We start from the raw sequence: 14,487 nt of genomic DNA, 5'->3' as shown, positions 1-14,487 counted from the left end.
AGCAGGAGTTTTATTTACGTCTTAAATGGCTTATTTATTCTTATTTTGTATACTATATCGGGCTGGAAGTACGCTGTCCAGAAAAACAATGAACTGCTAACATATTTATATACACATAAATCGGTAATAAATTAAGACAACAAAAAAATCCGAGGAGCCACGTAGGAGACGAAAGAGCCGGTGTTCTCTAAAAAGAGCCGGAATTTCCATCAAAAGCGTCTTGCCCTGCGGGGTCCGAATGAAGACGTCATATAAGCCACGGCAGCGACGTGATTGCGTCACACATGCAATGAGACGTGGCACGTTGACGTACAAATGACGAGCCCTCCTCCACTTTGCTGTGCTGTTAGCTTCCTTCATTCAGGAGGGTGCAAAGAGGACTGCCAACTTAGCGACTTCATTTTTGACAGGAGACATGGCGTCGAGTAATGGTGCTGTTGGCAAATGGGAGGTGGTGAAGAAGGGCAAGAAAAGCAGCAGCTCGGTTGCTGCTAAAACCACAACCGACAAGAAAAGCAACTCGGCGAACAGGAAAGCTCTCGGGGAGTCAAACCAGCCATCCAGACGTAAGTGAACACGGCCCACTATAACTCTGCCTTGATCCCTTCTACTTCAAAAATAAAATGGATCCGCTTAATCTTGTATTTATATACATGTATACACTTTAAAACAACTTAAATAGATGCATTTGACAATTATTGTAATTAGCCAGCTGTGAAAGAAGGCTGTTTGACAGTTAGCTAAATGGCTAGCTTAGCATCCTGCTGTAGTTGCTCCTAATATTTCTTTTTTATCTTAGAGCACGAATGGCTCTACTTTATTTTACTTCAAAATATAAAATTAAAATAACACCTAACCAACTGTATCTTTAATTAACTTCATATGTGGTGTTTCTACTTGGCTAGTTAGCTTCGTTCGGTGTCAACAGAGGCAACGTCATCACTGTAAAGCGTGCGTTGACACCCCCCCACTTGATGGAGAGTGGGCATTACATATTATTGCATGTTGTGTTTTTTTTGTACCACAGTCAGTTATTTCACCAACACTAATGCAGTTTAATTCAGTACTGCAATACATTTAAGTCTAGGATATATTCATTGTGATGGGAAGCGGTTTTTGTGGTTGTATTACCTAATTTTGGCAGCCTTATCCATACAAACGTGTCTCCATTGATTAGTATTAATCAGCTAAAAATAATGGCTTGGCTATTTGGCCCAATAGTCAAACTGCACTACTTAGCTTATCAATAGACTAGTTCATGTACAGTATATAATCATAACAGTTTCCTTTTATTTAAGGGTGCAGTTGCTAGAATGACCACATCCAACCACCACAACTTCATTACAGTGGGTTTATGTCATGTGGTTACCTCTGCAAGTAAGATTATAATGTTGGTGTTGACTGTTTCGCTTGGCTTGGTCGTTACCATAAGCAAGTGGAGCATGTTGTTTACTTGTATGACTGCAAAAACAAAAAAAGAAGAGAACTCACTTTGACACTCATTTCATCATTTAATCAATGGAACCAAAGTCCTATCCAGAGGATCTCAATAGCAAGGTGGGGTAGGTTTCACAAGCGAAAATGCGTAAGGTAAGGCTGAATGCCAACTCTACCACTTAGCCCTTTCCCTCCGTCTTACCCCTTTCGCTACCCCTTAAAACCGAGGGCCAAGGGGAAGAAGAAATGGGACACCACTTGATTCTCATTACATCATCACCCTTGACGGCTGCGACGAGGAGACAATTAAATTGTTCAAAATAAATGTTTCCTACCCTAAAGGGTGTTGTACAGCTTACAACCAGCACTGTAACAACATTTATAAAGATAGAAAATACATCAAATATACATAAAATAGAAATAACATTGTAGTAAACTTTATGAACATCAACCAAATGAATCAGCCTTATCGAGGATTATTTCAAGGTTTAAAAACCTCCCTGTTTTGGCCTCGCTTTCCTCCTGTCGTTGATGTTCTCCCTCAGATTCTTTAGTAAGAAAACCCAGAATGGCATTTTGTTGCATTTGACTTTTCCATACTGGGATTGGAGCTTTTGAATGGTCCTGGAGTGCTGTGTGGTGTAGCAGAAGCACGTCTATTAACTCATTGTGAATACTATAATAACGGCGTACTATACAAACGCATACGTTCAGTCATGTTTAGTCACTGTAAAGGATTGCAGGTCTTCTGTAGCTTCTTTTCATTTCCACTCGCATAGACCCAATATAGATTGGGGTTTCTCAGCAGCATGTTGTAGGGGAAATGATCAGCGAACAACTGGTGCCCCCCCCCACTGTCAACACAGACTCAAGATAGTGGGCTCGTCTGCATGGACACACACGTTCAGTTATTCGCTATAAATATGTTGTCTGTAGGCTTTACATAAAGACTCAAAAAGCACAGAAGTTAGACAAGGAGAGCAACAAAAAAAAGTCTCTACTATGAGGCGGTTAACTCTGCGTTCCACGTTGTATGTGTCATTTGCCTTGCATGAAATGTGTGGTGAATAATATCAAGTCATTACACAAGCTGTGTTGTGTCTGGAGAGGATAAGAACAGCGCTGCGAGGGGAGGGAGCAAACAAAAAAGGGGGCAGGCAATGCAGCATTTCCCTGCCATAACTGAGAGGATTTGGGGGAAAATGCCACAGTTGGACTTAAAATTTAGAACGAGAGAAAGTGCTGTTAGACGTGTTGACGGGACTACATCTGCAGAGGTCCACTCACAACCTTGCCTCGTGTCCCTCAGTGCCCATTAGGATGTCGGCGACTTTGTTTGAATCCTTTGAAAAGATCGGAAAGAAGCAGAACAAAGAACAGGTTCCACCACCCGGTGAGCCTCCCAACAAGAAGTCCTCTTCGTCAAGTAAACCAGCCAAGAAGTCGCCCACCAGCAGTCCACCTGCCCACCCTACCCACAAAACTCTAGAGGAGGCCTTTAAAGCTGTGAGTAATCTAAATATGATATAGTTTATGTTTATTACATACTTCAGTTTTGGGGGTGCGTCAGTTGGTTTTGCTTAAAGTTGATGTTCGTCACCGTCATAAGTAGCACTGCTAAAGTTGTAACATTGTGAGTGAGGGGGGAAAAAAGCTGCTCGGAGGCACACTATCACATGCCGCATCCCAGCCCGTCTTTTGCATAATGGCTCTTTGTTGGAAGTGTGCGGTGTTGATGTTTGCCGCTGTCCCGCTTGTATTGCTAGTTGGACATCAGCGACCTGAAGCATCAGTTGGCTAACAGTCAGACGCTGTTCCCCAAAAATCCATCGGTGTGGGTGAAAGACCTGGCCGGGTACCTCAATCTGAAGTTGACGGCGCCCGAGACTGAGCCTACCCTCAGCAGCTATGCTCACGGTAGGTTTGCGGCCAAAGACTTGTCCCCCAGGCAGTACCAAACTAAGGCACACAGCACCTTTTTAAGGAATGTGGTACAAGAAATACCTTGTTTAGTTAACAGCTATAATAAAACATCCTTGGTCTCCCTGATCCAACCATTCTTCCCTGTGCAATCCTGCTAACAAACTATAACGACTAACGTAAAAACATACATAACCTTTATAAGTATTCTCTATACTCACCTGGGAATGATCTGTCTTTTTCCCCACAGACTACCCCTACTGCCTTACTGGCAAGGAGCTGAAGACTGTGATCAAAGGTCTCTTTGGGCGTTGCAGCGACGTCCTGCCCGATTTTTTTGACCACTGTGTTTACACCATGCTCAGAGAGCTGGACAGGCAGTCAGGTAGGGAAATGGTAATAATGGTTATGTGTGAGCCACAAAACAACGCAGGTGTATTTTGAAATGCTTTATAACCTTGTATGCATAACCTAAGCATAATGATTTTAACTGGTGAACCTTTTTCTACAAATTGAAACAGAAGTTAAAAATGATAGAAGTACAAATGATAACAGCAGTTGTAGCTGCCACTACTAGTCATTTTTGTTGATGTGTAGTTACGAAAAGACACATGTAAAATAGATTGCAGATAGCCCACTGGTTGTAGGATGATGTGAGGGGTTTCATTACGTTTGATATGTACATGAGCTAGTGTGTTTTTACGCAATTTAAGGCAAAGTAAGGTTCGGACCTTCGCTGTGAAAAAAAATGCATAAATGGACCTCACTCATTTTAATTGAAGACCCCTGGAACATAGAAACGATGCAGGAAGTTCTGTGTCATCTGTGACTGACTACCTTTCCGTCACATAGCTTTTAGTATCTACTCATCTGGGATCAGATGGCATTGCTGTTTCATCTTAACACTGAATAGTTGTTTCCATGTCTTTTCAGGGGAGCCGCTACACGGATACAGAGTCTGCATCCAAGCAGTCCTGCAAGACAAACCCAAATTGGCAACTCAGAACTTGCCTGAGGTGAGACACTTATCTCGCATCGTTCTGAATGTCACTTTAACGGGGATCAATGAAGCATCAAGCAGCTAAGAAGCTAATAGATATATTTTAAAAATATATTACATTGTGTTTTTATTGCCTTTAAAAGTATTTTTGCCATAATAAGTCTTGAATATGTGAGGCGGTCTTATGTTGGGTTTGTGCAGTAAATAGTCTGCTCCTTCCTCTTTAGTATTTGGAGTTGCTGCGGTCTGTTCAGAACCATCCTGTCAAGTGTTTGACCATCATGTGGGCTCTGGGCCAAGCTGGATTTTATGACTTAAGTCAGGGACTAAGAGGTAAGGCACACCTTGGGAATAAAAACACACAACACAGAAAATCGCTTATTGTATTTATTAGTAGTGCAGTTGACTGACTCCCCTATCTCCCACTTAAGCAGTAATATGTTGAAATAAGCACAATGTTGGAAGTTATTGTAGCTAAAGTGCACTCCCACCCTGCCCGTTGCCCTGTATGGCTCAATACTCTTGGCTGGTTATAAAACAACCCCCTATTGGACTCATTCTGAGACAACTACGGTACCTACAAATGTCTCTAATGGATAAAAATACCCACTATTCTAGTTCAATCCCCTGCAGGCTTCCATACGACCAAACTCAGGAAATGTCTCACTTAAATAGTAACAAGATTGTTTTTGATGGACCAGAACATGGTGGGATAGGAGAACTTTCTCCCTCGCATTCCTTCTTGCACTTAAAAGGCTTGTTTTAGCCTGGAGGTTCTGTTGCGTGTACTTGAACAACTTGTACTTGTGTTTCAGTGTGGCTTGGTATCATGCTTCCTGTACTGGGAGTGAAGTCGCTGTCTTCATACGCCATTGCCTACCTGGAGAGGCTGCTGCTGTAAGTGCCTGACGACAACACAAAATGAAAGCTCCTGTCCAGAGCGGTGTTTCCCAACCTTTATTGAGCCATGGCACACATTTTACATTTTGGAAGAGTATTCTTTTGTATGAATGGCAACAGGTGGACACACAGGTTAGGTATGTACCTCGACCGCCACCCAAAACCGTTATGCTTGCCCCCGCAGGTGGCAGGTCTACAGGGGGTAGATCTCACGTGGTTTCTTTGGGCTGGGCCCGGCCGGGCCCCACAGGTGAAAGCCCGACCACCAGGCGCTCGCCTGCGAGATGCGGTCCCTCCTCTTGTTTTTGTTCATAGTCTTATGAATCACTCTTGGTCTGGTCCATCACCTAGGACCTGTTGGCCTTGGGACACCCTACCCAAACCGGTAGCGCCAAATCTAAATGTGTTCATAGCGGGCCATCCCAAATACATGAGTGTAGAGGAAACACTGCATTATTTACAACAAATGATCATTTCAGACCAATTAGGTGAAATTGTATTATTTCCCACATCACACCTGATCTCTTGTTACACGGTGATGCGGGACAGTGGTTGGGAATCACTGGTCTAGAGGATGGCTATTTTGAAAGATCATAACAGTGTTTTATCTAATATATCATTTGTATTCTTTCTCTCTTTTCCCAGCCTACATGCTAATTTGACAAAGGGATTTGGCATTATGGGTCCTAAAGAGTTCTTTCCCCTACTTGATTTTGCTTACATGCCCAAGAATGCCCTGTCATCAAGGTAAATGTCAGCTAATGCATGCAGAAGGGTGACGACAACATGCTTCATCTTAATGCCTCTGGTGTATTTGCTGGCTTAAATTGTGTGCAGTCTACAGGAGCAGCTGAGGCGCCTGTACCCTCGACTGAAAGCCTTAGCGTTTGGCGCCAAACCTGAGAGCACCTTGCACACGTACCTGCCATCGTTCCTGTCCAGAGCCACACCACACTGTCCAGAAGACATGAAGAAAGAGGTAACGGGACAACTCCAGCGTGCGCACAATCTGGGGGAGGGCGTTAATGCAAGATACAGTGGACATATTCATATCCATCACACTCCCTTTGTGTCTTTCAGCTGCTCAATAGTATGACAGAGTGTCTGTGTGTAGATGTGCAGAGTTTGGGAGTATGGAGGCAGCTTTATACGAAACACTTAGCCCAGTCCAGGTGAGTCCAGCAATTCAAGATGTTGTCCTTGATATGCATACCAAGGATTAGAAACACGTCTTGTGCTTCCTCAGTCTGCTGCTGAACCATTTATTGAGCTGCTGGAAGACCTTGCCACCAAAGGTATGATGCGGCCACGAGCATCACATGCTTCATAAAGCAAACTGGAGAACGTAGGTGTGTCAGGCTCATGTTTACACACCTATCCGCTCATGCATCATGTTGTTTGTCATGTTCAGCTGAGGAAGAACCTTGAAGAAACAATTCAGTCTTTTAAAGTGACCAACGACGAGATGAGAGAAACCAACCAATCTCAGGACCTTCACGAATGCAATAACCTGTGTCAGGTTGGTCATACGTTGAAAGGGGATTAAGGGATTATTTTTAGGTCAAAGCGTATTGGGATTGTTTAAAACTGGAAGCGTGACTTTTTTTTGTTTTTTTCTTTCCAGAGTATCCAAGTAAAGATGCGTGGACGTGGGTTCCCTTGGTCGAAGCTGCTCATGGTCCTGTTGGTGTTTGTCACCGGTTTCATCGCTCATGACATTCGATCTCACGGCTCCTTCAGCGGTCCGTCTGCTAGAGAGAACTCCGCGTTTATTTAACCTGAAGTGCTTAAAGTGTTCTTTCATCGGGGTTTTAACCTTTTTGATGTGTTACAGATTCAGTCACTGCCAAACATCTCCACAGCTCAGGTGTGACCTCCGTGTGTAAGCAGGCTTGGAGAAAAGTCACGGTCTACTCAAAGCAGGGCATCAGGTATCAGAACGTCCGTCTTTGGATCTTGTTGGTTGTGTTCTAATCAAGCCAGCTAATTTATAGACATGTTGCCTTTTTTTGTGTTTAGCTGGTTGGAGACGAACACGCCTTTTTATTACTCTGAGGGTGTGCGAGTCTTGGGACCAATATTGGAACAAGGTCTGGAGAAGACCAAAGCTGCAGCTGTCATCATCTCTGAGAGAACTACTCAGGTCATCCTGTGCGGCAAAGAAAACATCCCATTGTTCATAGAATGGGTGAGATGTCTTGACCATAAACAAGCTTTGAGACACATCGCTGTTATAACATCATTAGACAGTCAATGTTGCTGTTGCTCTGCTCTGCATTGCATGTTCCACTGCCTATATGCGCTGGAAGACATTGCGAGATAACAATGTGTTTGTCGTTTCCAGGTGAGGACACACACTCCTGACGGTGTATTCCAGGTGTTGGCTTATCTGAAGGAGCTGATCCTCTTGATCCACCAACGCTACATCTTGCCAGCATTGGCGTTTATGTTTGAGCTGCTACAACTTGCGTGGACCAGCCTTCAGGACTCCTGCAAGTCAGTGCCTTTTTTTTTTTTTTCTCCCCATTTTAATTTTACTTCTAATCAAGCGCGAATGAGTGAATTCTGTTTTTTGTCATTCTTTTGCAGCGGCGAAGTATCTGTATCATGTCTGCAAGGGCACGCTTTATCCTTCACCAACTCTACGTGGCAACTGCTCCAACATACCACCTCTGCCATCAAGACGTGGGCTCAGGAGCTGTTGACACGAGCGTAACACACAACAGTCACATTTAATACACACACACACCAACACAGTCTGAGATTGCTTTTCACTACAGCTGCGCCCCTCTTCATTAAACTGTGATTGGACTCTTTAGGGTCAAACACTGACCACAAGAGGACCCTTCTGTATTATACGTTGGCTACATTTTTGTCAATGAGCTCACATTGTTGTGTATAAATGTGTTTTTTTTTTTTTTTTTCTACCAATCATTTGTTTCCACCACACAGCTTTTTTTCCTCCTTTCCTTGAGTTTTCTACTGTGAAGGTCCATTTGGGGGTTAAAAAGTATTATGTTGGGTTGAAGAGAATTAATAATTTTTTTTATTGAAATATATGGGGAAAGTGTTGTATGAAAACTGTTAAAGGGGCAGAGAAATGATTAACAGTAAGTTGTATAGTCTTCTCACTTGGCCATGCTTACTAGAATCACATTCTATGTTGTTGTGTGCGTTTTACATTTTTGGCTATGTAAAGCCATCGTTGATTTTGGTGAAAGTCAACTATGTAGCTCAACAGTCCAAAAGACCCCCTCTCAAGATAACACACTTTAATCCAGGAGGTCCTGGAGGAGACTCAGCCTCCTGCTGACTTTCCTGATTACAGTCTGCTTTTTTATTTTTCACTGTCGTCAGGTTTTGAAGGCAGCACTACAATCATGAACTCGTAATTGATGCAGATTTATTATTGTATGTGCCCGTATGGACACATGACCTGGAAGGTATAAACACCCAGACCTTGTTCAGACACTTCACACCAGCTGATTCCTCCCTGTGAACCAGATGTTTGGACAATATGGATGGTGTATGTCTTATCTAAATAAATGATTTATAATAAAGACTGTCTTGCAATTATTTAATATTTTGTATTTAATGTTAGCGTTAAACACACGCAATATTACAAGTCCCAAACTGCCTCGCAAGCGTAAGCTATTAAGACGAAAGTTCACTTTGAAGAGATAATTTCATGACAATTACTGTGGGCATTTTTATGGCGTTAGTATATGTACTTTGTAATATGCTAGGTCGTAGGTACTAGCAGTTGGGCTAGTTACACCAGTGCAGTAGTTCACTCCAATTTCTTAACAGACTTTGGTAGCTTGACAACATGTAATTGTAGAGTGTAACGGGAAAGTAATTGATACCTGCTCAATGCATATTGAATCAAAATGAAAAGATTGGAGGATGCGGGCATCGATCCCGCTACCTCTCGCATGCTAAGCGAGCGCTCTACCATTTGAGCTAATCCCCCTGAAGCTGCATTCACATCATACAAGTTCAAACTTCAACAATTATTAATTCGGTACATCGCGTTAGACCAGTGTCGGTAAATTAAATATGTTCACCCAATCAGCTCCACTTCTGCATATCGTGTGCTGTCAACCAATCAATCGCCCTTATTACAAAATTGCATTTATCTTCATCTTTCTCGAAATCTCTATTAACGTCGGGGGATTAGTTATTTAATATTTAAATAATTTATATTTAATTTACCGACACAGGTCTAACGCGATGTACCGAATTAATAATTGTTGAAGTTTGAACTTGTATGATGTGAATGCAGCTTCAGGGGGATTAGCTCAAATGGTAGAGCGCTCGCTTAGCATGCGAGAGGTAGCGGGATCGATGCCCGCATCCTCCAATCTTTTCATTTTGATTCAATATGCATTGAGCAGGTATCAATTACTTTCCCGTTACACTCTACAATTACATGTTGTCAAGCTACCAAAGTCTGTTAAGAAATTGGAGTGAACTACTGCACTCGTGCAACTAGTCCAACTGCTAGTACCTACGACCTAGCATATTACAAAGTACATATACTAACGCCATAAAAAGTTTTTCTTATTAGATCAGAAAACTCAGTCCTATGTCGTTTAACAAGCATCACTGCTTGTAAGCATGTTCGTCTTTGGTTAAATGTTGCAAATATGCTAATAAAGCGCGAAGCACCAGGGCGCTGTTGTTGGATATTGTTGGATATATTCGACAAAGATGGACATATGCGGAGCTGATTGGGTGAGGAATTTGGAGATTGTTGGAATAAGGGACGCTGATTGGTCAATAGCACCCGAACGTTGAAAAGTGTTATGCTTAAACCAAATGTTATAATTATAAGATACAGTTTATACCGCGAGACCGAACGAATGTGTACGATTTGAAAAATAATGATTCCTCTCTATCGTAGTAGCATCGGGCTCCATAGCTCAGTGGTTAGAGCACTGGTCTTGTAAACCAGGGGTCGCGAGTTCGATCCTCGCTGGGGCCTCGACAGGGCTTACTTTTATTTATAGAAACTCTATTAATTAATCGTCAAGCATATTATGTTTTCAAAGATTTGCCACGCGATAAAACCGTAGTACTTGCTTGAATAAATTACTTGAATAGAAGTACCATTTGTAACCAGCAGATAGCGTGTGTTCACCACATTTTTAATGCCATGCAAAACGGCACAGGTTTACCCACAATGCACTGTGGCACAGTTGTCGGCGGTGTTTGTGCGGGCCGTCTCAGCAGCAACAATGCAGTTTTTAATGATGCGCTGAGCTCGCTCACAGCCTCTTCCGGACCATCGAGTCGTACAAAATTAACACAAGGGAGGATTTACGAGTTGACAAACCTTCGTAGCGGCTGTGGTTGATTCACTAGGACATCCCGGAGGGTGTCAGAGGGTGAGTAGCCACTGAAGCTAACATTGGAGGGCCAGTGAAGATGGTAGAGAATGTTGGTACCACTGCTGGCTAACAGGCTAGCTAAGAGACGTTATGTTTGCCTATGTGCACACCTTTATAGAACATGTACTTTCATTCCCCCTATTCTAGCTATTTACACGCAAATAACGGCGTACTGGAGGCGTTACAGTGTAGAGTTGCACGTTTCATCCAGCTGTTGCAAGTATGTGTTTGCGCACTAGACACACGTCAACCAAGTTGGTGTGGTATCAATGTTGGCATTTTGTTTCGGATTTAGTCCACAAAGTCTCATCAAATTCCATTAAAAAGCGTAGATTTATACACTAGACATTTTCTGTAATCTGTTACTGTGTTGAATGTGTATGTTTTCTATAATATGTTTTCCCAAATCAAACGATTTGTTCTGATTTCCAAACATGTTTTCCCAAAGGAAGTATTGGAAGTAGAAATGATCTTTTCTAGGGTCTTTCTTTTAAAAACCTTTTCAAACAATACATACCGGTGTTTCCCAATGTGGGAACGTTTTTTTTTAAAGGCACAAAAAGCCAAAGAAAAAACAAAACAAAGGGCATGGTAATCGTTTTTATTACTTGTCAATCATATGCGATTGATTGTGTATTCATTGCGTCTTGAAGCAGCAGTCAAAATGGAGTGTACTACTTGACTTCAACCAGCAGAGGCGCTGTTGGTCTGCCAGAGAATAAGAAGATAGCAAGTGGAATCAGCGTTTAGTGAATAATCAGACCCTTCGAGATGCTCTGTTTGAAAAAGGTGGTGTTTCTGGCAAAACGCAAAGGTGATGTCCGTGGTGATCTTGCTGCCACATTGTGTCTTGGGCAAGAATCACGTCTTCAATGGAGGTAAAAGTAACTATAATATTCTGCCTTTCATTTGTCATTTATATATATTTATATGCACCCTTCATCATAAATGGATTAATGATGATAACCAAGGCTCCGCTCTAATTCTGGTGCGTTCAATGCAGAATGAATATGAGTATTTAGGACACAAGGGAAAAAAAGTGGAATCAACCAAAAACAGTAGAGCAAGCGATTGCAGAGCATTTTTTAAAAGCTTGGTAGAACATGGTAATACTTATGAAAATGTCCAAAAATACTACTATGCTAATGTTAGCATTCTAGCACTAACATCTAACATGATACCACTAGGTGTTTTCTAAAAGTTTCTACTCATGAAAACGGCTAAAATGTTACTATGCTAATGTTGGCATGTTAGCAATGCTTACGTTAGCATGCAAAACCTAGCATGATAGCGCAGAGTATCTGTCAATGTTTATACTAACGAAAATGGATAAAAATGCTGCTGCGCTAATGTTAGCATGCTAGCAATGCTAACATGCTAACACTTAACGTGATAGTACAAACTGTTTCTATGATTTCTACTTCTAAAAACGGTTACAAATGCTGCTATGCTAATGTTAGCATGCATATGTTAACACTCAAAGTGGCAGAAAATGCTAAATAATGTTAGCATGCTCACACATAACATGATAGCGCAATGTATCAGGAACGCTAATTTAGTTGTGCATTTTGACTTTGGAATGGTTTTAATTGGTTGAGAAATGTGGCAGCAGTAACAAAACAGAAAAGTGGGTAATTTTGCGTAAAGCGAAAATTTTTACCACGTGGATAAAACGGTAGCCTGACTGTCCTGAACGTATTCAACACTTTGATGTTGGAATGGCTTGAGAAATGTGGCAGTGGAAGCAATTGGAACGTTTTTACAGAAAGCGAGGATTGTGCAGAAAAACGAAACATTTTCAGACGATTTGACGCTCGCTGAACTGAGTTCTTGTGTGACATGTGTGAAGTGTGAAGCAGCAATAACTCAGGTCATGCGTATTGAATGTAGACATGCCCGCTCATCTCCTGGCAGCACCACAACGATTAAAGGCCACAATTTCTATAATAGAGTGTGGTTGTAAAACTGTAACACGAGACGTTTTGTAACCCGGCGTATCTCCGGAGATTAAACCGCCACGTTGACGGGCCCATTATGACTGAGGCTCTATCGATTCGGGATGCGACCTTGAGAGTGAAACGAAACCGGCTGGGGGGAAGAAGACGTGAAAAGGTTGCAGGAAAACAACCGGCGCTGTGCACGATCCTCTGCAGTTACGTAAAACCAGCAGAACCCATCGTTTTTCGTCAGCGACTTGAGCCATCTGGTACCCTCCCCAGACCCTGGCTGGATGTGTTCTCCTCACGGGAACACTCTGTGCTGCCTGCGTTGCGCAGTAAGCGGGGAAAGACACCTATTTGCTGGTTAAAACTCAATTACTCGACAGCACGTTGCTTAAAAATGGTTTTACACTTTGAATCAAAGAGGATGCTTTGCGGTCACGGCGGTGCATTTGTGTGTCAATTAATGGTCGTCACTCGGGACCACTGAAGCCACTGGCTCGTCATGTTCAAGAGATCAAGAGATCAAGAGAGTTTTATTGTCATGTGCATAGTAAAACAGCAGTTATACCATGCAATGAAAATCTTATTCTGTTCATTCTCCCAAGAAAAGAAAGAAAACAAATGAAAGAATAAGAACATAAGAAACATAAACACATAAACATATATACCAATAAATTAAGCAACAACAACAGAAGAGACATTAATACAAAGAAATAATACAAATAAATAAATAAAGTGCTATGAGTGTGTGCGTGTGTTGCGTGCGGCGTGTGCGAGTGCTTCGTTGAGGAGCCTGATGGCCTGTGGGTAAAAGCTGTTTGCCAGCCTTGTGGTCCTGGACTTCAAACTCCTGTAGCGTCTGCCTGATGGTAGGAGTGTGAATAATGAGTGTTGTGGATGTGTGCTGTCCTTGATGAGGTTGTGTGTTCTGCGTAGGACTCTAGATTTATAAATGTCTTGCAGTGAGGGGAGGGCTGCCCCAACAATGTTCTGTGAGGTCTTGATCACCCGCTGGAGTGCCTTCCTATCACGTGTTGTACAGTTACCGTACCAAACAGTGATGGAGGCGGTAAGGACACTTTCGATAGTGCATCTGTAGAAGCAACTCAGGATTGTGGTGGACATGCCAAATTTCCTCAGTCTTCTCAGGAAGTACAGTCTCCTTTGGGACTTCTTCAGAATTTGTTGGGTGTTGTGAGACCAGGTGAGGTCCTCGCTGATGTGTGTGCCAAGGAACTTGAAGGTTTTCACCCTCTCCACCTCAGCCTCATCAATAAACAGGGGTCTATGCGGCTCCTTTTCCCTTGTTCTTGGGTCAATGATCATCTCTTTAGTCTTATCTGTATTGAGAAGGAGATTGTTATCACGACACCAAGCTATGAGGTCCGCCACCTCTCTTCTGTATGATGTTTCAACACCACCAGTGATCAGTCCGATGACTGTAGTGTCATCCGCAAATTTAATGATGCTGGTGTTGTTCTGGGAGGCCACGCAATCGTAGGTGAAGAGCGTGTAGAGGAGTGGACTCAGCACACACCCCTGTGGGGTCCCAGTGCTCACAATTCTTGAGCCGGATGTGCGGTTGTGGACTCTGACTGACTGGGGCCTGCCTGTGAGAAAGTTAAACACCCAGTTACAGAGGGAGGGAGACAGGCCAAGTGTGAGGAGCTTATCTGTGAGTTTGTGGGGGCTGACTGTATTAAAAGCAGAGCTATAGTCTATAAATAGCATTCTGACGTATGTGTCCTGGCCCTGTAGGTGAGAAAGGGCTGTGTGGATGGCAGTGTTGACTGCATCATCAGTGGACCGGTTCTGGCGATATGCAAACTGTAGAGGGTCCACAGTTGCCGCCGGGATGCTCTTTTTGATGTGGGTCATGACTATTCTTTCAAAG

At 42.7% G+C, this 14,487-nt stretch overlaps 2 protein-coding genes and 3 non-coding genes across 8 annotated transcripts in view; 4 read left to right on the top strand and 1 right to left on the bottom strand.

The window, feature by feature from the left end:
* The first annotated feature begins 286 nt into the window (after positions 1–286).
* tmem214 (transmembrane protein 214) lies at positions 287–8,810 on the top strand. Its single transcript, XM_054761734.1, has 17 exons — positions 287–566; positions 2,747–2,943; positions 3,204–3,354; positions 3,608–3,742; positions 4,291–4,373; positions 4,585–4,690; positions 5,173–5,254; positions 5,903–6,004; positions 6,095–6,236; positions 6,338–6,429; positions 6,504–6,552; positions 6,669–6,776; positions 6,882–6,999; positions 7,092–7,188; positions 7,277–7,445; positions 7,602–7,753; positions 7,847–8,810. Exons 1-17 carry the CDS (start codon positions 416–418, stop codon positions 7,971–7,973), a joined length of 2,061 nt encoding a protein of 686 aa, XP_054617709.1. The 5' UTR covers positions 287–415; the 3' UTR covers positions 7,974–8,810.
* Positions 8,811–9,157: 347 nt separating this feature from the next.
* trnaa-agc (transfer RNA alanine (anticodon AGC)) lies at positions 9,158–9,230 on the bottom strand. The gene has a single exon. It is a non-coding gene; the product is annotated as a tRNA-Ala (tRNA).
* A 317-nt stretch (positions 9,231–9,547) lies between these two features.
* trnaa-agc (transfer RNA alanine (anticodon AGC)) lies at positions 9,548–9,620 on the top strand. The gene has a single exon. It is a non-coding gene; the product is annotated as a tRNA-Ala (tRNA).
* A 551-nt stretch (positions 9,621–10,171) lies between these two features.
* Positions 10,172–10,244, top strand: trnat-ugu (transfer RNA threonine (anticodon UGU)). The gene has a single exon. It is a non-coding gene; the product is annotated as a tRNA-Thr (tRNA).
* A 215-nt stretch (positions 10,245–10,459) lies between these two features.
* The window catches only part of extl3 (exostosin-like glycosyltransferase 3), a 28,420-nt gene continuing 24,392 nt past the window's right edge, over positions 10,460–14,487 (top strand). For all 4 annotated transcript variants that reach the window (XR_008566885.1, XR_008566884.1, XR_008566883.1 and 1 more), the window contains exon 1: positions 10,460–10,647. The gene's annotated coding sequence lies outside the window, so the exon portion shown is untranslated. The remainder of the gene's footprint in view (positions 10,648–14,487) is intronic.

This window comes from Dunckerocampus dactyliophorus, chromosome 19, assembly GCF_027744805.1.
Source record: "Dunckerocampus dactyliophorus isolate RoL2022-P2 chromosome 19, RoL_Ddac_1.1, whole genome shotgun sequence".
In the NCBI taxonomy this organism is placed as follows: domain Eukaryota; kingdom Metazoa; phylum Chordata; class Actinopteri; order Syngnathiformes; family Syngnathidae; genus Dunckerocampus; species Dunckerocampus dactyliophorus.
The sequence above is the reverse complement of the archived record's forward strand: the minus strand, read 5'-3'. Positions and strand labels throughout refer to the sequence as shown.

Coding starts and splice junctions, on each gene's coding strand:
- tmem214 (XM_054761734.1), top strand. CDS start 416: ATGGCGTCGAGTAATGGTGCTGTTGGCAAATGGGAGGTGGTGAAGAAG. Junction 6,553..6,668: donor GGAAGACCTTGCCACCAAAG/GTATGATGCGGC, acceptor TGTCATGTTCAG/CTGAGGAAGAACCTTGAAGA. Junction 6,777..6,881: donor AATGCAATAACCTGTGTCAG/GTTGGTCATACG, acceptor TTTTCTTTCCAG/AGTATCCAAGTAAAGATGCG.